This window comes from Eretmochelys imbricata, chromosome 6, assembly GCF_965152235.1.
Source record: "Eretmochelys imbricata isolate rEreImb1 chromosome 6, rEreImb1.hap1, whole genome shotgun sequence".
Taxonomy (NCBI): domain Eukaryota; kingdom Metazoa; phylum Chordata; order Testudines; family Cheloniidae; genus Eretmochelys; species Eretmochelys imbricata.
In genome coordinates this window covers 118,535,597-118,562,521 of record NC_135577.1, presented here as the reverse complement: position 1 = coordinate 118,562,521, position 26,925 = coordinate 118,535,597, and the positions used below count along the sequence as shown (strand labels likewise).

Here is a 26,925-nt window from a genome sequence, read left to right as displayed (position 1 = left end):
GTGGAAAGATTTTTCCAGCATTCACCTTGTTCTGCAGAAGACAAACTGCTCAGAGACTGGGGGGGGGGGGAATGGAGGGATGGATGGATTTGAAAAGGTATTGCACAAAGTAGGCCATCTTAGATAAGCAATAAGCATATTAACAGCCTGTGTGTGCTTTCTCTTACTGTAGTACACAAACACAAAGCCAGGCAACTACTCAGAGCAGTTCAATTGTGAGCTATGTGTCAAATAGTTAATCTGACTTAGTTAATGTGCCTGTACGGTTTTAAATAGCACTGTGTTAAAGCACACTTTAGTGCACACCAGCAGGGTCTACACACACCAATTAATGTGCAACATTGTAGTGTGCTTTAGAAATCACACCCCCTTACAGTGCATTACCCCACTGTGTAGACAAGCCCTAATGTGGTGTTATACCATAGACATTGCCCAACCATTGTAATATGAGTTTTATCAATCCCTGTTGACCCCCAAATACAAGTCAACAGTCTTTACAAATGAAACTAACTAGGGGCTGGATTGTGGCGATGTAAATGTGCACTTTGCAGATGATTGCTGAATTATAAACTTCTCCATGACTTCTACAGGTACTTGGTCTTGCTTCATTGCAAGAGGATGGGCTGAATGACCTCTTGAGGTCCCTTTCAGTCCTACATCTGTGATTCTATGGTCAACACCAGGCTCATTTTCTAACCATCATAGAACCAAAGAAAGTGATACTTTGCCTCTTATTTGTCACATCAAGAGATGCAATTTTTAAGTGGAACCAAATTTTATTTCCATCAGCTCATTCCATGGGCATGTGCAAGCGGGGGCAAGCAGGGGCAGGGGCATGGGCCCCCCCCCAATCAGTGGGGGCAGAGAAAACCTCCAGCCTGTCCAGGGTGGAAGACAGCTCCTCTGGCCCTGGGGCCGTGAGGGCGAGATCCAGCTCCTCTGACTGCCAGGAGAGAGCAAGCTCCACTGCCATGGGGTGGGGTGGGGAGGGGAAGAGCCAGCTTATCTTGTCTGAGTAGGGGGAGGAGAACCAGCTTCTCCAACCATTGGAGGGGCATTTTCTGTGCCCCCAAAAGCGGCCAAATTTTTATTCCTATGCTGGCTCATTCCCACTCCTACCGTAAAAGACTGAATTCTCTCACCAAGAGGGAATGGTGCAGGACAGAGAGATGTGAAGCTGACTAACAACATTAATGCTAATGACAACAGCACAGTAATTTAATGGGGGGGAATTGAGCCTCCAGCATTCTGGGAGAAACCTCTTCAGCAGGGATTTATCATGTCGTTCCTGGTAGTAATTTATGGATGCTTTTGACTGGTAATAAACCAAGTGGAGCCAGCTCTTGCCACTTGCCTTATTCCTCAGAATGAGCATAAACTTGGTACCTCTGAGCAAATGCTCCAGGGGTGTGTCTGGGTTTTGGATTGGCTTCTATTACTGGCTAACAGAAAGTTGAACTCTCCTTAAAGTCACAGTGTGGTAAAACTCCCTGAAGCACACATCCGTGAAGAAAGGGAGTGTGAACTCTGCTTACAGAAATCACTGGCCTCGAGCCCTTTATCACAGTTTGCACAGGGACACTTCACTGAGCTGATTAATCCCTAAGTAGCTATCCTCCTTTAGATTCCCTGCAGGCACACACTTCACATCCAGTTGTGTGCACTTGGTCAAGTAAAAGACATTTATTCTGACTCCCTGACCTGGGGAGCTGGGTAATGTTCTAATGCACTGTACTAGAGCCAGGCTGTAATTTTACATGATTCAGGGGAAAGGGTGTGAAGGCATAAAAAAAAAAAAAAAAACGACAAGGTATTTCATAAAATAATAATGAGGACTTAGTAACAATGTTGCTTGTGCCTGCCACCACACTTACTTAACGTCTATGTATAACATTAAGGTAGGTCACGAGGTAACCAGGGCTGTGACACCAGCCATATGCAATTCTATATATCCTTTTCATTGGGTGCAGCCAGCACTGGCTCCCAGATATCTCAGTGCCTGAAGGAGATTGGAGTCTGGATGAAAAACAGCTGGCTCAAATTAAATTTAGAAAAGACTGACGGGTTGCTAGTTGGAAGAGAGAAGTGCTTGGATACCATCCCTCCATGCTCAGCTGAGGACATCTGAGCACCACCAGTTAAGTTTGACAACTAGGTCCTGTTAGACTTATCACTGAACCCCTGGCCAGTTAAACAGCCATTGCCAAAAGCACCCTCCTTCCACCTCTGGCTAGCAAGAAAACCCCTCTATCCATTCCCCTAGGATGACGACCTGGCCTCAGCAGTTCATGCATTTCTCACAAGCAGGTTAGACTATTGTAACTCATTCTACCTAGGCCTATATTCCAGAAGCAGCTCTCTGGCAGCCCAGCACCTAAGTAGAAAGAGCCCAAGAGACTACACCATGCAAGTGCTTGGTAACGGCTGTGGTGCCCAGTCCTGTGCTGGCTCCCCTTCAAGGTTCTGGTTCTGATTTACAAAGGCCTTGGTGGAATATGCCTATGCTACCTTGGATACCACCTCTCCTTCTGTAGCCCATCACAACAGATGCAACAGTCCAGCGAGCCCAGTTACATACTCAAGGAACCTGGAGATGCCGCCTTCTCAACAGCCAGCCCAAAGGTCTTGAACTCCTTCGTCAAAGAGATCAAGAATTGTCCAAACGTCACCTCAGTCATGTCGCATTGCTGTACTCACTTCTTTGCCATAGCATTCCCTCAACAAACCAGTGCAGAAGGAAATCTGACATCCCACTCCAAGTAACAGTACCCGGTTAAAGCTAAAGAAACTGCTGCTTCTGTGGTTAGTTCACGGTTTGTTATAATCCATACATAGCAGTTGTAGACTATGGTTTACTGGTCTGTCTATAGGATACATACTACAGTGAGAAGGACTGGAACAAGGCTGGGAACAAGCAAAAGCTATTGCAGCTGTGGATGAATGCTTTGAGCAGCCACTGAACTGTTGCTGGGCTGAAGAGCTGGTCTGCTGACTCTTCCAATGAATTGGGCAATGTAGCCAGTCACATCTGGCAGCCTGTTACAGGCCAGCTGCACTCTTTAAGTTGCCTGGAGACTTGCTGTGCTGCTGGCCCTGCTTCCTGACAAGACAAGACAGAGACAGGGCTCAGGAAGGGGGATAACAAACAAGCAGAGTGAACAGTCTGATGGTGGCAAATGTCATGTTAGTTCCACCACTGCAATTATGAGTATGCAAGGGTCAACAGTAATCACAATAGGACTGAAGGATGATTAAAGTTGTAGTAGAGTTGTTTATAGGTTACTGTAATGTAGTATAGTCGTTGTAATATGTTTGTGTATATGTTAGATACCAAATTTTCAAAAAGTAGAACAAGTGTGTACGCAAAAAACTACGTTTATGAAGGAAGCCACATTTGTATGTGCAAACTAGACAATTACCTGTGCAGAGGAGTACCCATTTGTACATGCAAGTGCAGGTGCACGCAGATGTCAGCCAGCACTAATGGAGAATTTGTCCGAGTACACAGTCTATACAAACACAATAGTGTACCATTAATACATGCCCTATTGGTGAGCTAACACTGTATGGCATCTGATAGGTCTAAATAGTAGGTCTCAAAATGTAATTGTAATGGGGAATCATCATTGAGTGGGTGTTTCTAGTGGGGTCTGTTCTTGGTCCTATGCTATTTAACCTTTTTAATCAATGGCCTGGAACAAAAATCATCACTGGCAAAGTTTGCAGAGGACACAAAAATTGGGGGAGTGGTAAATAATGAAGAAAACAAGTCACTAATACGAAGCAATCTGGGTGCAAGCAAACAATATGGGTTCAATATAGCTAAATGTAAATGTATACATCTAGCTACAAAGAATGTAAGCCATACTTTCAGGATGGGAGACTATCCTGAGAGGCAGTTACTCTGAAAAAGATTTACGGGTGATGGTGGATAATGAGCTGAACGTGAGCTCCCAGTATGACACTGTGGCCGAAAGGGATAATGCAATCCTTGGAGGCATAAACAGGGGAATCTCAAATAGGAGGAGAGAAGCTATTTTATCTCTATATTTGCCCTGTTGCAACTGCTACTGGAATACTGTTTCCAGTTCTGGTGTCCACAATTCAAGAAGGATGGTGATACATTGGAGAGGGTTTAGAGAAGAAGAGACATGAGAATGATTAAAGGGTTAGAAAACTTGCCTTATGGTGAGCAACTCAAGGAGCTCCATCTCTTTAGCTTAACAAAGAGAAGGTTAAGGGGTGACTTGATTAGTCTAAGTACCTACATGGGGAACAAATATTTAATAATGGGCTCTGCAATCTAGCAGAGAAAGGTATAACACCGTCCAATGGCTGGAAGTTGAAACTAGCCATATTGAGACTGGAAATAAGGCATACATTTTTAACAGTGAAGATAATTAGCCATTTGAACAATTTACCAGGGTTTGTGGTGGAGTCTCCATCACTGACATTTTTTAAATTAAGATGTAATGTTATTTCTGGGAATCATTTTGGGGACGTTCTCTGGCCTTTGTTATACAGGAGATCAGACTAGATGAATCACAGTGGTCCCTTACGGCCTTGGAATCTATGAATTGATTGGTTTCAGAGTAACAGCCGTGTTAGTCTGTATTCGCAAAAAGAATAAATGGACACAAATCAGATGTCAAGAATTATAACATTCATAAACCAGTTGGAGAACACTTCAATCTCTCTGGTCACGCAATCACAGACATGAAGGTCGCTATCTTAAAACAAAAAAACTTCAAATCCAGACTCCAGCGAGAAACTGCTGAATTGGAATTCATTTGCAAATTGGATACTATTAATTTAGGCTTAAATAGAGACTGGGAGTGGCTAAGTCATTATGCAAGGTAGCCTATTTCCTCTTGTTTTTTCCTACCCCCCTCCCCCCAGATGTTCTGGTTTAACTTGCATTTAAACTTGGAGAGTGGTCAGTTTGGATGAGCTATTACCAGCAGGAGAGTGAGTTTGTGTGTGTATGGGGGTGGGTTTTTGGAGGGGGGTGAGGGAGTGAGAGAACCTGGATTTGTGCAGGAAATGGCCTAACTTGATTATCATGCACATTGTGTAAAGAGTTGTCACTTTGGATGGGCTATCACCAGCAGGAGAGTGAATTTGTGTGGGGGGGTGGAGGGTGAGAAAACCTGGATTTGTGCTGGAAATGGCCTAACCTGAAGATTACTTTAGATAAGCTATTACCAGCAGGACAGTGGGGTGGGAGGAGGTATTGTTTCATATTCTCTGTGTATATATAAAGTCTGCTGCAGTTTCCACGGTATGCATCTGATGAAGTGAGCTGTAGCTCACGAAAGCTCATGCTCAAATAAATTGGTTAGTCTCTAAGGTGCCACAAGTACTCCTTTTCTTTTTATGAATTGATTGTAATAGATCGCACGTTGCATGATGATGAGTCCTGTTGAAGTGCATATGTAAACTGTTTACTATACTGTAGCCTACAAGGTTCATTATACTGTCACTTTTGTAGGGATAAGGTTTTGGGGATAAGGGATCTTGGTTTTGCTGAGTTCACATAAGGAACAGGATAGCAAGTTAGCTCAGTGAAAAGCCTCTAGAAGGCAGCTATACTGATCCCCGTGCTTACTGAAAATTGTAGAGGAACTGACTAATGTTGCTCTGTCAGTTGCTGTACATGAGGTTTCATTACTTGGAAACCTGGAAATACATAACCCATGAGAGAAGTGTTCAGGCCTGTCAGAGACGGAATATCTGCTACAGCGCTTGAAAGGCAAGGGGAGGCCTACTCAGAGGGTGTTAGGGAAATCTTTGCAGCCTAGATGTGGCTTAGAGTTTGCATGTACCATGAAATCATAGAAGTTGGCTTGGTCATCAATTTTATGGAAAATTGAGGAAGAAAATCTGCTTTTCCTGTGCTCAGGGAATTCACAGAACTGTTCAGTGGAAACAACCACTGAAAGAGGAAGTGATGAGGGAGGTGAAGACTGACATTTTGCCAGCCTAGGCCTCAGTCCTGCAATCTGATCAGCACAGGCATAACCCAATTAAATAAGCAGTACCCCTGCATGAGGGCAGGTGTCTGCCCACCTGGCTCAGATTGCAGAATCAGAGGCTTATGCGATATCCACACAGAAATGCATGAAATCTACTGCTTTCAATTACAGCTGTAATGCTGGCACCCAATTTCAGGCACTGTTTTGCTCTAGGAACTGGACATTTGCAGTGCTTTGATTGCAGCAATTCAGGCTGACCCCAAGGTCACCCAGGAAAAGATCTACAGGAAAGCAGCCGAGTTTGTTCTACCTTAAATGTTTTGTAAAATGAAAATGTGTTTGGCTGCTGTGTTAGTACGACCTGGACAGAGCAAAGCAGAAAATGAAGGAGCAAAGGGAAGGGGAACACAAGCACTGATCAGCAGTTAGGGGAAAAGACTAAAGATTTCTCTTTTAAAAGTGCGTGTAGGTTCTAAGCCAAAAGTTTGTGGTTCATGGCGGCTTCCTCTTCAGTTCCACTCTATATTGCTACAAGCCCTTATGAACACATGATGCAATCACTAATTGCAGCGCGAACAGTCATAAAAGAGCTTTTGCAGACAAGCAAGCAGAAAGGTTTGAATTCCCCAGAGCAATCCAGATGTATAGGGTGCTCCCTATACTCCTTAGGTACCCCCAAAAGGCTCAAAGTGAAATTCAGTGGTACGTATTCCAAACCAGTGTAAAGCTCCCATTTGCACTGTTCTGTTCCTGGTGCTATTCTGGGAAACCCTTCCACCATGCACTGTGTAGCGTGTACTAGAACAGCGTAAGAGCTGCTCTAAAATTATGCCACAAAGTCACAGGCTTGGTATAGCATAGGGGCTTTCTGACCCTGCCTTCTTGTTAGTAATCACACACTCCCTTTCCCTACAATGCTGGGCAGCAAGGAAGGGCTGTGGCCCACGAGCTATCAAATCAGCTCTACGCCACAGCAGGATCATCCTTACACTGAGAACATTTTCCTGGACCTGTTGCTCAAGATTTTATAGCCAACGCCCATGAGAAATGCAGCATAAGGCAGCCACACTGCACCTGAGGATCTGACCTATGATTTTCAGGGAATATTTAGGATTAGCTCATTCGCTGGTGTAAATCAGCACTGATCCTTTGGCCTCACAGAGTGACTTTCACCTGCTAAGAATCTGGTCCTTAAACTGTACAGCCTTCCTTAAAACACATTGTGTATTTACTGTACTTTATTTAAAAGTCTGGGGACATTTTCATTCAGTAAACCCTTTTATGTGGGGAGCTGGGGGGTGGGGGGGAGTGATTTTTTTTTTTAAACAGTGTGTTCTACATTTGTCCCTAAGAGGGCACAAACAGCATAGTGTTTTGATCAGGTCTACAGAAATTCACCCTCTCCCCACCATGGCTTTCCTTACTGTAGAGCAATGTTTTCAGCTGAGCTTAAAGGTCTAAACTGAGGTCCCTTTGATTTAATTGACATGTTGATTCTTTGTGGATGTACATTCAGAATGAGCTCCTGGGAATCTGTAGTATGCATTACCCAGACTGGCCAGGAAGGGTGAGAGTGTCTTATCTAATGAGCCCAGTGAATTCTAGCTGTATGGGCATTCTCACGCAAGACTGTTAGACAAGCTCCTGCACCATTTCATTCAAAAAAATAAAGGAAAATTAGAGAATGCCTGAAAATTCAGCATCATTTCAACCATGAAAAGGGAAATGTTACTTACTTGCAAAGCAATTGCAGACAAGTAACAAACTCTTGTGCTTGCATCACTGCATTGTTAAAAACCAAAATGTTTTGAGTGCTGGTGTTGGTTAGCAGTCCCAAGGAAATCTGTGAAAGTAGAAGATTGCAGTCTATTTCTGTGGAAATGTTTAAAGTCAAAGGTCTATTAGTCTGTACTGTTGAATGCATCTGCAGCAACAACTGACCTGGGTTTGCTTGTTAGGGAAGAGATGCCAATCCGAACACACTGGAATTATTTGGATCATCAGTTCAAGAACTTTGGGTATTTGTGAACATGGCAAACACCCAGGACTTCTTAGTTAGTCCAGTCAAGAGAAGAAGGTTAGTCTTGTGATAAAGACACTGGACTAGGACCCAGGAGATGTGGGGTTTATCCCTGGCTCTGCCACAGGCTACCCCATGAAGTTGGCTAAGTCATTTCATCACTCTGTGCCTCCAAAATCTATAAAACAGGAATCATCATCCTTCCTTTCTCCTACCTTTTGTCTGCTTCACTATAGGATTGTAAGATCTTTACAGTATGGCTTGTCTCCGGCTATGTTTGTACAGCGCCTAATACAATGCAATTAGGATTTCGGTTGGGGCCACTAGGCATTGCCATAATAAAAATAGTACCAAATAACATTCTCCTTAAAACAGCTAGATTTTTTTGTATGCGATACATATAGATGACTGTTTATTATAAAATATATAGTATATCCACCAACACCATTGCATAACGCCCACAGTGGATGTTATTAAGTCACTGTGACAATTTAAAGAATACCAAGATCAGGTTTTTATAATAACCAGTAAATAAAATTAAAGGCATAGACTCTGTAATAGTTCATAGCATCTACCTGTAAAAATTATACATAAAGTAATTGTAGATTTTTTCTACCTTGATACGTTTATCTTTTATTTTCAGCATTCTAAGATTTTATTTTCAGTCATAACTGTCTAAAGTAGACCCGGGCCCTATTAATATCACCTGAAATGTAACTGAAGTAGTATGCCAACATTTTCTAATCTGTAGTGTAGATTAAAGCTAGCAAAAATAACGTGGAATGTACTGCTGAGCTCTCAGGAGCACAATGTGAGATGCAAGATTTACCAAGAATTATGTTTAAAACTGCCTTTTCAGATTGTCTGTTTTAGGAGCTGTATTGTTCAGTAAATTATTAAGCAAACACAGCCTTAAAGAATGTTAGATGGAAAATCAGTGTTGTTCCTTCCCAGATGGAAGAGTAATCTGTGTAGACGCCAAGGTTTCATACTGGGTAATATCTCACTTTTTAAATGAGGTATGAGCTGATGTCCAATGTTTAGCTTATTGCAGTCAGTTCTGTTTCAAGCAAAAGGGGGCAAATATGTGTTACGAGAACAACAGTTTATGCATCCATTTCTCGCTGTAAACTTTTTAGAACTAAAGGGACCTATGAAACTTTAAAATAAAAATATTATCAGCAATCAACATACAAATATGAACATTGCTTATTTCAAAATCAATCGATTTTTTGTGTGCATGCAAAGAGTGTGTCTGATTCTGCTCTCACACAAATGTACCTCCACTGACTTCAGTGAAGTTACTTCTGATTCACTGATGGGAGTGAAGGAAGAATCAGGCTCAATAAATCTTTTAAAGTGCAGCTATAATCTAGATGAGTTACTGTTTAAAGGGAACATACACTGCTCCTGGAAATTCAGACTACTTTGAAACACATGGTATGACTTAAATAATATAGAAAAATGAAGTTATGGAGTAAGTAAGCCTTGGAGACAAGGTTTCAGCCAGAGCTTAACAAAACTCAGATTTTCCATCCTGGAAGAAATTCCAACATTTCAGCATTTGATTTCATCCCAAATAGGGATGAAAAACTGAAATCTTGAAATTTTCAGCAAAATAGAAATTCCAGAAAATTTCAATTTGGAAAATGTGGAAACATTTCATTTGAAGATTTTAGATCAAAATAAAATATGTGGATATTCCTGAAATCAAAATGTTTCTCTTTGATCTGTTGTAATGACCTGAAAACACTTTCTTTCAGGTTACTTAAACATTAAATGGTATTTTCCCATCATAACTTATTGCTTTATGGGAGCAGTAGTTCAGGAGCCTGATGCCTTCTTTCCTGCCTGGCTGGACTACATCTCCATTAAAACACCCAGAATCATTTGGCTCCCATGATGCATCATATAGTCCTAGGGGAGTCCCTGCATTGCATTATGGCTCCCTCCAAGGGCCCAGCCAATAGAAGGGAATACTGTCCACAACAATCAGTGTACAATAAGAAAATGCAGTTTAATGTTGAAATTACTCAAAATAGGTTATTTCAACAAACTGAAATATTCCTGTTCAGATCAAACCAACCTGAAATTAAATATTTCATTTTACTCTTCCGGACAGAAAATTGGTAGTCGAAAAATCAAAATTTTCCCACAGACATTTTTTATTTTGCAGAAACTTCATTTTTAGTTGAAATGATTTTCCTACAGAAAATTCCCAGCCGGATCTAGTTTCAATATTTGGAGTTCAGTCCTGCAAAGTGCCAAACATTCTGGCCTTGATTCAACAAAGCACTTTAGCACATGCTTTATGCATTTGCTGAAGTCCTTTGTTGGCTCAGGGCCAGAGTAGACGGCCCCTTTCAGTATCAAGCCCCTGTTGAAATGGTCAGTCAAATAATCAATCTGAAATGTCTTGATCGGATGAGTCAGAATTAGGTCTTCTAGCTCATTGTGGCAATCTCACACTTGGACTCATAGATACAGGACAAACATACCATACTCACAGGTTCTCTTTCACCCACCATATCTTTCTCTCTCACACACAGGGCTAACGTCTGCCCAAAATTCACATGTAGAACTCACAGTAGCATCTCATCCATCCAGATCATTTGCTTTTCCTTGCATTACAACTACTTCATTGTTCGTGGGGGCTGCAAAACCGGAGAGGTAAGTGGAAGACAAGGACTCAAACTCCACAGGCAGGAGAAAGGGTGATGACCCAGCGCCTCCCCGCCTTCAGTAACCAGACTTTGGGTGTCCAGTCAGAAGATCTGACTGGACACTGTCAGGTCTCTTTTTCGACCAGATTTTCCAGTCAAAAACCGGGCATCTGGCTACCCTACTCCGTGGATTTTCCCCGGTCATAACACTGCAAAATTCAAGACTGAAGGCCTTGTTGTAGTTCTTAGAGCCATGATGAGGTAGCCTGGAAGGTACAAGCCTGCATGTGGAAGTAGGCACTTAGCAAGCCTACTAAGTGGAGCAGGCACTTAGCAGTGGCCCTTACTCTTTTGTCTCAAAGGGCAACATGCCCTCCTTTCAGCTCAGGCTTCCCACCCCAAGTCATTACACACAGGAGCAGGGCCTGGACACAGCCTCACCTCCTCCAGCCATGACCTTTGGGGGTGGAACCCCGTGAGCTCAGGGAGTCCAAACACTGTCACTCTGGCTGCCTAGGGTGGATTGACACAGGAGGCAGGTAGAAGAGGCTCCCTGCACCATATTCCCACTCCCACCTCCTCTTAGATCGACACTGGACCACCTAAGGTCTTTCCCTTTGTTCTTCCCGCATACCCCTCTGGCCTTTGAAGAATGTCTTTACAGCACTGGGCGAATGACTGCCAGACAATGTTTGGCAAATCATTGTAAGCAGTATGATAAATAGCAGCTAAAAGCTGGCACCTAAGACTAAATCATAAGAGGTCTGCTCCCACTCCCAGGGAACACAGCATGGGAGTACTGCCCCTGCCCTCCATGGCAGCAGGATCAGGCTTCATCTCTTATTTATGCAGTAAAGTCAGTGTTGAAGTTAAGCTTAAGAGACCTGAACATGTAAGGTACAGAATGGAATTTGTTCAGACTGGAATTTGTTCAGATTTGTTCAGAATGGAATTTGTTGATTCGTCATCCTGTCCCTCTGTCTCTGGTCTCCCTGTGTCCCTCATGCCACGAATAAAAGGCTCAGATGTACATTGATTCAATTCAGTGTGCCCAATGTGTTTCTGCTTTGGCAGGATAGGGAACAGCAGGTCAGATTCTGCTTTCAGCTGCACTGTTGTAAGCTTAGAGTAACTCCATTGTAGTCTGCTATAGTAGATGCTGGAGTTATTCCAGATCTACACACCGGCGCAGTAAAGAACAGAGTTTGGCTTACAGATTGCTGGAGCAGATGCACCTGATGATGTCTGATTAGCATGCCAAGATGTTGCTGTGTGTACTTTTATTAATGCACTTGGCCCAAATGTGAATGTGGTAAACCTTATCATAAGGTAAATACGAATAAGATAAATGGAATATTTGTACAGTTAAAACAAAGTCTTTGTAATTAGTGTTTTGGGAATACATGGTGCTGTTTTACATTCTTTGAACCTTAATCATATTTCTCCTGATAGAACTCTGTTATGGAAAGCATGAATTTCTGTCCCCTCCCATGCACTTCAGTGCTAGATTTATCTTCCTCAACCTTTCCTATCTATCTCTGGTGCCTGTTTCCTTTATACCTTGGCAAAAAAAGAGAATCCAACTTTTCTTTGTTTAAGTGTATTCAGTAATCATAGGAGGGGCGGATTGACAGCACTGTGGACTGACGTCCTCGATCTACCCCCAGCATAGCTCCAAGAAGATGGGTCCTCCGCACTGAGTGAGATTCCAGAAGGAAAGCTGAATTCAACTCCATGCCCCCTCCTTGGCTTCTCTCCTGAAAGTGTGCCGATTAATGCCAGTATGCTAATGGTCGCTGGGAGGTGGACCCTAAGATCTCGGCTGAGATCGCCAAGTAACTCCACGCTGAGCACTCTGACAGTAAGGACTTTTATTCGCTCCCAGCTAAGGGGCAATTCACACCAGACCTAGAGATGAAAGGCCCCAAGATCATTGCCAATCTGCTGAGCCATTGACTTTCCCCGAAGCATTCAGTCAGCTAAACCTGCACAGGTATACGCTTATAGCAGCTGCTTGGAATTAAAAGGTTTTCTGGATTTTCCTCACTGTACTCTAAGCCTTCTGTGTTTGTAGACAGCTATTAACGATTATTGAGAACTCTCAGTGGCACCTATCGGGTTAAAGCATTTGCTTGCTGCAGAATACTTGTACCTCTCCAGCAATGCCTATACAGCCCAGTCACAGATCTGGGTGAGCTCCCTGTGTTGGGCACTCACTAGACTGCTGTAAAGGCTTCAAACTGAATCCCACCTGCCTTCCGCTTGCTGGGGCTAGGCAGACTTTAGGCACTGGTCCTGGCTTTGGGCCTCTAGGCACACACTCCTGGTGTAGACCTCATGTCTGACACCCTTCTTGGGAATGAGGAACCCCACTGATCCTGTTGCCTCCTAGCCTCTGAAACTAGTGCTATCTTCCCAAGCCTCCCCAGCAGCTCTTCCACATCCCTCAGAATCCCAGAGGTGCAAGCCTTCTGGTTCACAGTTTGCTTCTTCAGGGATATGCGATAATTAACGCCAGACAGACCGACGGACTTTGCACAGAATTCTAAATCACCACTGCTCTTTCCTTAGCAGCAGGAGAAAGACACAGATCTATACAAAATAATGCACACACCTATATCCATTTCCCTGCCTCACCACTCTGGAGAGTTCTCTGGGCGTGGGGAGAGCCCTCTGGGGTGTCCACCAGCCTTTCCCTGCAACTCATGACTTCTCTTCAGAGTCTTTCCAGCTCAGCTAGCTTTCTCTGACCTGGATTGGTTACACCAGAGGTGGCCAACCTGTGGCTCTGGAGCCACGTGTGGCTCTTCAGAGGTTACTATGCAGCTCCTTTTATAGGCACCGACTCTGGGGCTGGAGCTACAGGCCCCAACTTTCCAGTGTGCCGGGGGTGCTCACTGCTCAACCCCTGGCTCTGCCACAGGCCCTGGCCCCACTCCAGCCCTTCCCACCCCCCTCCCAAGCCTGCCATGCCCTTGCTCCTTCCCGCCCCCGCAAGCCTCCTGCACGCCACAAAACAGCTGATCGGGAGGTGCAGGGAGGGAGGGAGGAGGCAGCGCTGATTGGCGGGGCTGCTGGTGGGCAGGAGGTGCTGGGAGTGGGGGAGCTGGTGGGGGGCTGCTGACATATTACTGTGGCTCTTTGGCAATGTACATTGGTAAATTCTAGCTCCTTCTCAGGCTGGCCACCCCTGGGTTACACAGTTAAACTGGACACCTCCTGCTACAAAAGCCCTGCCCAGCTCTTCCCCTCTCTTGCCCCAAGCTTCCTGTGCTTAGAGGAGAAAAGCAGGAGAGGGAACAATGCTCTATAGCAGTGGTGTCTAAACTTTTCCCGACGCATCCCCCTTACCAGTAATGCAATCTCTCCGTGCCCCGCTCCACTCCTGCACAGCCAAGGCTTCCTCGGCAGAGGAGCTTGGGCTAAAGGCAGAGCAGAACTGGGGATGGGGGAGGAGCTGGGGCTAGTGACAGAGCTGGGCGGGGTCGGAGCTGGGCCGGGTGGCGCTCCCTCCTTGCCCCCATGGGGCTGGTCTGGGCCCAGCCACATGCCCCCCCCAAATTCCTCCATGCCCCCCAAAGGGGTGCACTCCTGGGGTCCACTGTTCTTCAGACTCCCCAGATCTCCCCCAGCCCCAAGCAATTGAACCCACACTCTTTGCTCTGCTTATTGAGCTTGCATGCCATTGTTAGGAGGAAGCCAAATTCTCCCTTAGGAGAATTATGTTACGGCAAACAGTTGATTTAAATAGCCTTGGCTGATCTTGTCTCTGTTAAATAAAGTTGAAAAAGACATACCATCTGCTCTTTTGCAGGGCGGGGCAGGTCAGCTCTATGATCAGCTGAAAATATTAACATTATTCAGAGCATCAGCTATTGTTTCTTTAATTATCTGATTATTCTCCTTCTTTTGATGATGATCTGTGCCTAAATCCCAGCTCCAGAAAAATTGTTACTGTGCTATGGTGATGGAAGCATTATAAATACTTAGGCGAGCGATAGATATCAATTTTTAATCTACACGCTCTTAGTTTCATTTTTTCCCACAGGCTCACACTACATCTCAGCCAAAACTCCACCCCCAGCCCATTTATGCAACATAAACACTTTGATCTTTCACAAGATCACTTCCACTCCATCCAGGTGAAGGTGCTACAGTTATCATTGTTTAGCATCTCTACTGCCCAGGTTTTGCAGATGTTCAGACTATTTACTGCTGCACTCGTTCCTTTGTCCACCATCTGCTCTGAATTTACCACCATTACCTTCCATTACAGGTTGTCCTGAGCAGGACTCTCAGTTATAAACACCATTGAGATGAGGACGCCAGTGCCAAAATGACAAACATCTCTAATTCACGAGCCTAGATTGCCACAGCTATTACAAGACTCTCTGACAAAACACTCATGCTCTATGCAAAGCACACTACGGCCGCTCAGTGTGTGGCAGGCTAGAGTGTCTTAGATGGACACCCCAGCTTGCTGTGCACTAAGTCTCTGTGTAGACATGCCCTTAGATATAAATTGTTCCTTGATTCCCCAAACCTTGTAATCATATTAGCATTTCACTCTTTACAATACCTCTGTATAATATTTAAATCCCTGAACCACCCTAGGGCAGGGTTGTGAAGGGAGTTGGGTATAGTTCTACTGTGAAAACTGAACCAAGCTAGCAAACACTCCATCAGGCAAAGTTACTTTGCTCAGGGATGGTTTAGTGCAGCAATACTGTAAGTCACTGGGGTGCAGGGGAAATCCTCCGGTGCTGAATTTACAAATAATGAGGTCAATGGTTCCGATAAATCATCTCATTTCATGCTGTCTATAAATAACCAGCATCCCAGACTAGGAAGGAACAAGCTCATATTTTTAGTGTTGCATTTGTGTGCTGAAGGCTTTGGGAATTTCCATTCCCTTTCATCTATTTCTGGGCTAGATTTATGCTGTTTGCTCTTTCTAATCCATCTCCACTGCCGGTGTGTTCTTTGTCATGTAAGTTTGCCAACACCAAATTCCAGTGTTCTCCAGGCACTTTAAAAGATTTACAGCATTTGATATAAGCTGCTTGGATAAAAATGGTTAGCGGACTGGCCTCTCTCTTTTATTAGCCTTCTCTGCATAGCATGTACCTAGCTGTGGAGAATTGGGAACAATTTATAGACCTAAGTCCTTGTAAAACACGATGCTATAAGACAACATACTCGGTGCAAGGCACATATTCTCTTAGGGGGTTGCACTGTCTAGATGAATCCATTTTTATTTGGAAACTGGATGACAGAGCTGTCATTTGATGTAAGCCTGCTTTTCTAACCTGGCTGTAATGCAAGTTGAGGGGGCTGTATTTTCTCATTAACTCAGTCTGAATTCTCCAACTACTAAAACCAATACAGACACACAGCACACCACAGGGCAGGCATTCCTCATTACACTTATGGTCATGCCTCTGTTGGTGCTTTTCAATTAAATCTGAGGGCAGCAGGGGGAGGGAGTTGGAACATGCAGCCAATCAGCAGAAGGGAAAGAATGTCCAGACACCAAAAAAAAGTGTTGGGCAGTGATGATCCCATGAGCATCCAAAGGTCCCCTGCAGCCACTGCTTCTTTGAGCATTGCCAGTCCCAAGCACTCAAAAATCATGGCTCAGAAACTCATGAGATTTGGGGGCTCTTTTTATTTGCCTTCCAGTTTTTGAGTCTTTAGGGTGCACATTTTCAAGCTTTTCTCAGCAGCAATGAAGGCTAAAAACAAACTTGTGGGGGGCGGGGAATGAAAGCTCAGATGCCCACAGAATCACCTGACTCCAGGAGGTGGGGCTTAGGGGGAAAAAAAAAACGTACTGTGTGATTCATGATAAAATTGTCAGAGTTTGCAAAGAGAGCCAATGCACTGTTTGGAGTTATATGCAGGGAATACCAAGCAGGAGGAGGGAAGTAATGTTAACCCTAGATATGGTATTAGTGAGACCATGACTGGAATACTGTGCCCAGTTCTGTTTTCCACACTTTAAAAAGGATGTTGAAAAACTGGAAATCATGCAGAACAAAGCTACAAACATGATTCGAGATCTGGAAAACCTGCCTTATCCTGAGACACTAAAAAAGCAAATTCTATTTAGTTAGGTCAGGGTAGCTGATGTAACAATCCCCTCTGGCCTTAAAACCTCTGCGAATCTGAAGGCAAAAGCAATGACCCCAATAAGCCAAAAGCTACATCTAGGGATTCAGATATAGCTTCATCCACTCAAGACCTTATTATGCCCTCCCCTCAGGAAACACACTGACCATTCTTCAAACCTTTTAAATGTCAGGCAAAACAAGAAATGCACTCTGCACGACACGAAACTCGGCTTTTGCTGCTGTGACTGAAAATGGTGTGGCTAATGCCAGTCTGCTTCAAGCTATTCCGAGGCCTTCTTATGAAAAATGTTAGCCACCAAAGATGTCAACAGTTTGTAGTTTTGACATGAGATGGTTACAGGGACAATTAAAAAAGATTGTTAGTTCAGTTTATACCCAAAAATCCTGGTTTTAGGCCAATTAAGGTGCAAGGTAACAGATTCATAGATATTAAGGTCAGAAGGGACCATTATGATCATCTAGTCTAGGCACAACGCAGGCCACAGAGTCTCACCCACCCACTCCTGCGAAAAACCTCTCACCTGAGCTATTGAATAGCTATGTCTGAGCTATTGAAATCCTCAAATCGTGGTTTAAAGACTTCAAGGAGCAGAGAATCCTCCAGCAAGTGACCCGTGCCCCATACTACAAAGAAAGGCGAAAAACCTCCAGGGCCTCTTCCAATCTGCCCTGGAGGAAAATTCCTTCCCGACCCCATATATGGTGATCAGCTAAACCCTAAGCATATGGGCAAGATCCACCAGCCAGATACTCAAGAAACAATTCTGTGTAGTAACTCAGATCCCACCCCATCTAACATTTCATCAGGCCATTGGGCCTACTTGCCATGAATATTTAAAGTTCAATTAATTACCAAAGTCATGTTATCCCATCATACCATCTCCTCCATAAACTTATCGAGTTTAATCTTAAAGCCAGATAGGTCTTTTGCCCCCCACTGCTTCCCTTGGAAGGCTATTCCAAAACTTCACTCATGCTTGTGGTTTTCCCTTCAAAAAAAAAGATTACTCTGAAGTTGCAGGCTATAAGACTGTGACAGGAACCAATCTGTCCGTAATAAAATCTTGTTTATTTTAAGGGGGCAAAGTGGGAACACAGCTCTAGCAATCCATGAGTTAATTTCCTGGTGATGATTCAAACATACAGAAATAACGAACGTGTTATTGTTGACTATTGCAAACCAATGGATCTTGGAGGCTCTCTGACTGTGAGCACAGAAACCCAATAACTCCTATCCCTGTCTGGGGTTCATTTGCAATTAGATGTTTTAATATTGCATTCAATGAAAGCAAAGGAAATATTTATAAAGGAGGAAGGATACAGAAACAGGAGAGGAAAGACAAAGTACACATGTGGGAGTCAGCAGGCATTAGCGCTAAATTGACCTGCTTGTTACTCTTTTCTTGAGCAACACTGGGCAAGTCAGTCAGTCCAGGTTTTTTTGAAATGGCCTCTAATTCCAGGTGCAGAACTGCAGTCCAGTAAGGGTGTGATTTTCAGAATTGCTGCTGTTCACTCTTGAAGGGTACATGACCATGATGCTTAATTGACATAGAGGTCTTCTAGATCTCTGGCTATCTGCCAAGTTCACTATCCAAAAGCTACAAAACCATTCAATCATTATGGTTTGGCCAGAGCAGCTAGTAGATGAAAATTTACCTTTGTTTACACATTGTTATCCCAAAACTTATGAAGCTCCAGTTCACACTTCTGCAAATGAGTCTGTATCACATCTAATGACTTGATAACACTTATATGCTGGTTTTGCTTTACTGAAATAATTCAGGAGGGTCCAAGAACAGCTGGTGCAAGAGTAACATGCAACAGTAGATTACGAGCAGAATATAAACCAGCAGCAGGGTTTATGAACCTGAAAAAGCAGCTGCAGCCTAAGCTCCCTCTAAGCTGCGCACCAGGCTATCAAGGCTTTGCAGCCAGAGAGGCCTGGACTGGAGAGAGGTAGGGGGCATGCAGGGCTGCAGCCGGGGGAAAGGCGGTCTCTCCCCTGGCCCCAGCCCCAGAGCCACCGCAGTGGGGAGAGGCGGTCTCTCCCAGCCCTGGGCTGCTGCAAGTCCTCTCTCCCTGCCACAGCCCTGAGGCAACCTGCACCCCAAACCCCTCATCCCTGGCCCCACCCCAGAGCCCGCACCCCCAGACAGAGCCCTCACCCCCACAATGCTCTGCCTCAGCCCTTGAGCCCCCTCCCACACTCCAAACCCCTCAGCCCCACCCCCGCCGCACATCACCTCCATATTGGTGCACATAAAATTCATTCTGCACATGGATGTAAAAAATTGGAGGGAACATTATAGCAAGTAGCGTATCTATGAGCTGCAGCCAGTCACTGCTATGACCACTGTCTACAGAGTGGACATGCTGAGTCATCTCTCACACTGCAGAGGCATGCTGATCATCTGTTAGCAGGAGCTGTGAGATCTTCATTGAAAGAATCAACTAATTCACCTCTGATGTCTGTTTCACAAGCACCACGTCCATGACATGATGGAAGTTCTAGTACCAGAACATCAGAATGTAGACATTATGTTACACAAGCGTAAGCCTTCTGCCCAGTGGAGTTGGCAGTGACAAGGGATGGGTTCAATATCCAGGGGGTTTCTTTTTAACAATAGAACACACAACCAGCTCGAGCCCCCACCCACTGACCTGGGAAAATTACACTCCACCTCTGGGAGCTTCCAATAGTTCCCCTCTTGTCAGCACTCAGCGGGTGTGTAGAAAAAAAAGTTTTAATAAAAAGGAAAAAGTAACCCAGCATTAATTTGGGAAAGTGCCACAAGCATGATTCAGAAGCACATGACCAGCACCCCCACCCCTCAGAGTATGTTGCCTCAGGTTCTTACCTTGCACTGAAAAAGTCCAACAAACAAAAGTTCCTCTAATGTGCCCCTCCCTCCACTGCACCCCACTCACAGCTGTTGTCCTTGGTCAGTGAAGGCCCAGAGTTCAGAAGTGCATTCACATGAATTTACCTCCTACCCTGGTGGGGGGCACGGGGGAGAAAGGCACCTCAACTACTCTGCCATCACTCACCCCACCACTGCCACTTCTGGATGTCTTGAGGCCATAGCACTTAACGCAGCTCTCAGTATTTTCATCTGTTAGTGGGGGGAGCCTCGCTGCAGGTGCAGGCTGGATAGTCTCCTTCAGCAGAGAGGCTATTCCATACCAGGAATTATGCTTAGACCTGGTTATCTGCGATTTCACCTCTAGCGATCCACAACAAAAGACTCTCAATTGAGTCTTAACCAGCTCTGTCATTACACAATGGGGAGACTGACAATCAAATGGTGCTTAGGACCCTTAAGCAAAGCCCAGGCCACCAGGTAGAAACACCTGTCCCCACCTTCTCTCATCTCCACTGAGCTTTGGCACCCCTGCCCCCTGCTTACTGAGCACGGTTCAGGTGAGGGTGAACCCCTCGATCAGGCCATGCCAAACACAGTTCTGCTTCCCTTGATTCATATAACACTTTATTACCCCTTCCCCTGCAATAACAAAGTGATTTGCAATCCAGCACCAGCCAAAAGTGATCATTTGGGCAAAGCAACTCCAGCTTATGCTGCACATCTAGACAGAGTGGGTGTCTCTATGCAAACAAGGTCAGTTCCTGACATCTTCTCTCCCAGCTCATAACTAGATGTCAGAGGAGAGCCCATTCAGACCCTGCTTCAAATAATTGGGAAGTCTTCTGACCCTTGTTTAATTGTTAATGATTTGGTAATCCCCATGTTTGGGAGCTGAACAATCCACAGGCAAAGCAGGCTATCAGCGTCCTAATTTAAATTCATGTCAATAAACCAATTCTACTAGTGGGAGAGGAATATGTTACATAGTGGTAATGTATTCAAGAAAGATATTTCCTCAGATGATGAGTGTAGCGACGTCAAGACTAACCATTGTGGCACCTCCTGTTGGTTGTCCTGGGAATTAGCTCAACTCCAGCTCCGGAGCACCCTCTACTGGCTGGTGTCTTGCCTGCCTCCGGCCCCATGTCCCTCCTGGACCCCCGTGCCCTTTACCTCAGGGTTCTGCACCCGCCATACCCCCACTCTCTGGGTCTCCCCTCCCCAGGGACCCCCCAATCCTCAAAACCCACCTTGCTTCAGTGGCTACTGCCAGTCATCATCTAGCCCCTGCTCACTGGGGAAGACTGCCATCTGTAATGGCCACTCATCATTGGCAAGGGGTGTTGGACCAGCTTCCTCTGCCTAACCCCGGGCTGCACCTCTACAACCCCAGTACCTGCTTTGGCCTTTAACAAGGCCTGCATCCTGGGGGTTTACCAGGCTGGAGCTCCCCAGCTCCTCTTGCCTTTCCCCCAACACTGCTCCACTCCTGGACAGCCAGGTCCTTTTTTTTTTTTTTCTTTCTCTCTCTCTCTCTCTCTCTCTCTCTCCCCCCAGCCCCAATGAGAGAGAGACACTGACTGTAGCTCCTGGCCTCCAGCCCTCTTATTAGGGCCAGCTGGGCCCTGATTGAGTGGGCCACATATATGGTCAGCTACTCAGTCATCTTCCCCCAGCTGTTCTCACTCTTCTTATTTCAGGAGCAGGGTAACCACCCCACTACAATGAGAAAAAGATTTTTCAACAAAAAGTGAGGAGGAAAAACTGCACCAAGACTTGGGAGAAAAAAAGAGAGAGAGATGGCATCATGCTACATAGCAACCTGCCACAGAATCAGGACAGTGAATCCAGACAGACAGTTTACTCTGGGTTCCAGCCCGAGACCAATATCTGCACTGTCCTGAACCTTGCCACCATTTTCCTGAGACTCTCGCTTCACCAGCTCTCTAGATACACCCTTCCCTCAAGGCCAGGATCCCAGGGCTTTCCTGCTCAGCTGGGCACCATCCTCCATTACCGATTGTTTATCAAGCCTAATTCTCCCTCAGGTGTTTCCTATCAGGTTAACTGGCATCTTCTGAACCTCATTAATGCTTCCCAGTCTAGTATGGGGTCAACAGCCCATCACAGTTCCCCACAGCAGCGATAATTAATTTCTGAAATGCAGTGGGTACTTTTCATCTGCAAAAGACCCATCATGTAAAAGCATCAGCTAGGGCCTATGTGATGATTTCAAGTCCCACATTTTCTCAACGTTAACTATTCATCTCTCCCTGCCCTCATTAATTTTAGAAGATGACTAGGGGAAAAGTATCAAAAATAGCCTTCCCCAGCCACACCTCCAGCACGCATCAGAGTCCCTTCGCCTGCATGTTTTAAGGTATCCTGTACACCCACTGAATAATTTTGAACAGCATTGTTCTGAGATGTGACTCTCCTGATACCTGCTTAAAATCTTTTCCTACTGACTTGAATTGAATTCCACATCTCTCCCCAGACTGAACGTTAATGATTTAAGCACATTAGCTGGATAACTAAACTCTATTAAAGCAGAGGACATTTTCAGATGAAATTATGTTGATTAGAGAGATCAAATTATAAAGGATGTTGTCCAAAAGGTCCACTGAAATCAATGGTAAGACTCCAGTGGACTTTAATGAGCTTTGGATCAGGCCCAGAGAGCGCGTGTTGAATTTGACTCTAAGAGCATTTGTGCTTCAGTACAGAATCTGATCAATAGATCAAGTCATCAGCCCTATTATAAAATCTGGTGAATATCCTGGAAAATGCTTGACCCCTCCCAAGATTACACTCCTGTTTTCAAAGTGTGTTTGAAGCACAATGATTTGTAATAATAACACTGTATTAACTGGTATGGAACATCACCGCATTCAAAAAGGAGAGATTGAGCAAAAAAGTAATGCATTTGCACTGATCCAGACTGAGGGCTACCCAGTTCCAAATACATCATTGTTTCATAGCACTAGAATTAAGGAAGAAAAAAAGCCTGAACAGAGAAAACACCAACACCAGACATAACCCAAACAGACTTGGTGGGGAGGAAGGTTCCCTGTGCTTTGGACTCCTAATGACTTGCTGTAAACAGCTGGTGGTCTCATAGACATTAGCAAATGTCCTTAGATCTCTGAATGCCCAAACAGCAGCAATGCTTGCAATTCGTCTATCCCAGCTGTTCTCAAACTGCAGGTCGGGATCCTAAAGTGGGTCGCGACCCTGTTGTAATGGGGTCACCATGGCTGGCATGAGACTGGCCTCAGCCCTGGGTAGCAGGGCTCAGGTTACAGGCTCCCTTCCTGGGGCTGAAGCCCTTGGCATTTGACTTTGGCCCCCCGCCCGGGGTGGTGAGGCTTGGGTTTTGGCTCAGGCTTTCCCTCCCGCGCAACCAGGATCATGTAGTAATTTTTGTTGTCAGAAGGGCGGAGGGGTCACAGTGCAATGAAGTTTGAGGAACCCTGCTCTATCTGTTAAGAAATGAGAGCTCAACCAAAACCATCTGCTTTTCTTGTGACTTTAGGTTGCCTTCATTTTGGGATGATTGTCAGCTTAGTTTAGGGTGCACGTTGTAAAGCGCACGTTAATCTGCCTAGCACACAGGGCCGGCTCTAGGTTTTTTGCCTCCCCAAGCAAAAAATTTGTCGCCCCAAGCCCCGAGAGCGCAGCTGCCCCAGCAAAAAAAAGAAAAAGGGGGGGGGGTGGCCAGAATGCCGCCCCTGGAATTGTGCCACCCCAAGCACGTGCCTGCTTTGCTGGTGCCTAGAGCCGGTCCTGCTAGCACAACTACTGGTTGGGGGTTGCGTCTCACAACTTCTCTGTTTCTCTCTTCCAGTGACTGTGACTGTCGGAGGCAAGCAGCACTTGCTGGGGCTATACGATACTGCAGGGCAGGTAAATTATTTTACCTTCTTTCCCTTTCTGATTTTTATTACACACCTTTTTTCCATATAAAAAATAGCATCAGTGGTATTTTGTGATGGCTGAACTGATTACCCGTTTCTTACACAGAGATTTCAACACAAAAAACATGCCAAAGACTGAATTTTTCTAACTAAACATAAAACCAGGCTAAATTATTAGGTCTTTTACACCTCTGACTTCTGCCACAGGCACAGAGCTCTCTTTAATAAGTCAACATTTACTAACAGTTTTCATGTAGTGGCAGCTGAGATACAGCCAATATTTCCTATCCTGAGTAGAGAAAATAGCAAATATCCAATACAACTCTGTGCAGTAGCTCTCAACAGCTATTAACTTTTAAATGGCAGCCACTGTAGCTAACCTTCAACATATACCTACCAGTGAAAGACTGTCACTTACAATATAGCCTCCCATGTCTATGCCCAGTCTAAACTTACATAATGAAAATTATGAGACTTTTACCGCTTATCTTGCCAGACTATTCCCTGGTCTGACAGACGTTCTTTTGAGAAGAGTACATGCACCTAACTGCTGTGGCTGTCCCAGCAATCCAAATTAATTAACCCAGAAAAAATGTAGAGAATTTATTATTAAGCATCTCATTCTCTTGCTGGTCAATCTCTCTTTGTTTACATTGTTAGGTCTGCAAGATCCTTAGAGAAGCAGCATCTAGTACTACAATGAGACCTTTTCTTAGTAACTGTGGAATTAAGACAATGGCAACTCCAGTTTATAAACTTTGCCCTTTCATTCTTCTCTCCCCTATTTCAGTCATAGGGGAACACTGTTATTCTACAGAACATCATGGAATACTTTTTAGTCTCAATCATTGGGCCCACACAGAACTTGCACTGGTTTAACTAAATCGGTTTAAAAATCCCTCCTTGAGTTAAACCACTGCAATGTTCTCATGTAGACAAGCCCTGTGTCATTATCGTCTCACCAGCCATTTGGAAGCATTCGTTCCCAAAGTTAACTTGCCTGAAAGGAGAGCGCTGGGACCTTAGTCAGTGCCACTGAAGTCAGTAGAAAAGCTTCAGTTGATTTCAGTGGACATTGGATAAGGTCCTGGGATTAGATCAAATCAGAAAACAAGCAAGAAACCTACAACTATTGCATTCTCACTCACCCTTGAACACAATAGGCGTGAAAAGCACCATAACGTCATTGTGGTGCACTGTTGTCTGCAGAGCAGAGGGCTCACATGAAGTTCTAGGCGCCATGTGGGTCTCACATCAACCCTGCCTGCATTTGTATGCGCATCTTACCAATGTGTGTGAGACTTCTCATTTTTCATTGGATAAGACTCGCATGAACTGGTAGCCGATTTTCTTCAGTACCGAGCCTCACCTCCCCTTGGTGGTCTAGCAAAGGCCAACTCTAGCAAACTTCAGGGCAAAGCACAGATATATTAGGACCTGATCCTTCAAATGCTGCCCAGCATAGTAAATGTAGTAGCAGACACCACAGTACTGAGAATACTGTTACACAGATTAATATTATGCAGAGACCCCAAGCAGTACAGAGAAACAGACTGTCACTACAATAATCACTACACCTATAGTAGGGGCTTGCAAGATTGGGTCACTTCTGGTTTTGCTTTTGCCTGAGTCGTGTTTTGTCTGTTTTAACTCCTGCCACATTGACTGCTCATATTTCTGTAGGCAGCACCAGTTACTGAATACTATCTATAGTGGCTGGTTTTATATCCGTTATGGTTTGTTTGTCCTTTTTTTATTAGATGATCTAAAAATAATGAACTGAAATAGACTACCTAAAAATCAATACTAAAAATAACTAATATAGACTATGATCCACACTCATGGCCCAAGCAAATGTCTAAACACAGTAACACAAGCCCACACAGCCAGTTGCATGGCCACACCCCAAAGTCACATATACTGAGAGGCAGGGTGATCCAATGCACAGGGCATTGGACTAGAATCAGGGGACCTGGATTCTGGTTCCAGCTCCACCACTGACTTTCTGCACAAGATTGTCCAAGACACATCACCTTAATATGACTCTTTTCCCACCCCCCACCCCCTACATCTAGTCTTGTCTAAAATGTAAGGGCAGGGTCTGTCCGTGAGTATGTGTGTGTGTGTTGCCTAGCACAATAGGGGCCATATATTTTTGTCAGGGCATCTAGGCACTACCATGCTACAAGTAATAAATAATAACCACTGATCACATAATTGCACATGCAATCAGGAAATGTACACATCCAATTACCCAATTTGCATATGCAAAAGATAGTTCGTTCACACAGATGCAGGATTCCGGGTGTGCTCACGTTTTGTACCCTTCTGCAGTAATGCAGGGCTGTGAAATCTGGCCAGAATTTTATTCATGCCTGAGTTTACCACTTCGGTCAGGCTAATCCAGAACCTTAACATTATTGTAACATGTTTTGTGTATACTCCACCCGTCACCCACTCTGTCAACGACACTTCCTTTTATTCATTTTCCTGAGCCAAAAGAAAACACTAAGCTGTGAATCTAGCTGACAGAAATGTGTTTTTCCCTCCTTCTTGACAATCATTTTGCCATCTCCTGTGACGGAGTTCAAGTTAGGCCAGGCATGCCTGTCTCCAAGTGACACTCATTTCCTACAACTGACTTGTCGGAACCATTTTCATTTTAGATTTCAGTCCAAAGGAGATAGTCATTGAGTCAAGACATTACAGAGCATGAATCACTTTGTGATTAATAGATCATATCTTAACAGAGTCCAGAAGCTTGCTCTTTCCCACATGCTGTAGCGGGAATGACAGCTCATATGGGTTCACTGCCCCCAACACACACACACCTCCTGGAGTTGTGTGGCTTTCCAAAGAAAATCGACATGAAGTCAGTGCTAACAATAATGCTTGACATTGGCATGCTCTAAAACACATGCTGATGAACTAACAATTGAAAAATGTACCCTCATGCAGCATTACCCTCTGGCTGTGGGAGTAGGGCTCTGGCAGGGAATTTCGGTCTCAGCTGCTTGATTTTCTGCATCTTTGGCATGAACAGTCCCAGACAGGACATTTTCAGCGCCATGCTCAGGTGCAAAGTGCTTTGAGGGCCCGACACTGAAGGCAGGGAACATGGACAGCGAGACGATGGAGGAAGCAGCAGCAACGGGTACAGAGAGTACTCCACATACCTGAACAAAGCCAGGCCCACCATAGCAAACAAGCGTAGGAGACAGCGACACTGTGTTGCACAAACCTCCCAGCCTCTGCTAGTTGCCAGAGCCATGCCCAGCAATACCTGACCTGGCTCCGCCCTTTCCATTGTGGGCCAGTCAAAAGACAGCCCAATCATTCAGCAGGGAAT

General features: G+C 44.7%; 1 protein-coding gene across 1 annotated transcript in view; it reads left to right on the top strand.

The window, feature by feature from the left end:
• RHOJ (ras homolog family member J) overlaps nt 1–26,925 on the top strand; it is a 67,235-nt gene that overhangs the window by 28,069 nt on the left and 12,241 nt on the right. Inside the window, exon 2 of the mRNA XM_077820577.1 lies at nt 23,507–23,565. Coding sequence (XP_077676703.1) covers nt 23,507–23,565 — 59 coding nt within the window. The remainder of the gene's footprint in view (nt 1–23,506; nt 23,566–26,925) is intronic.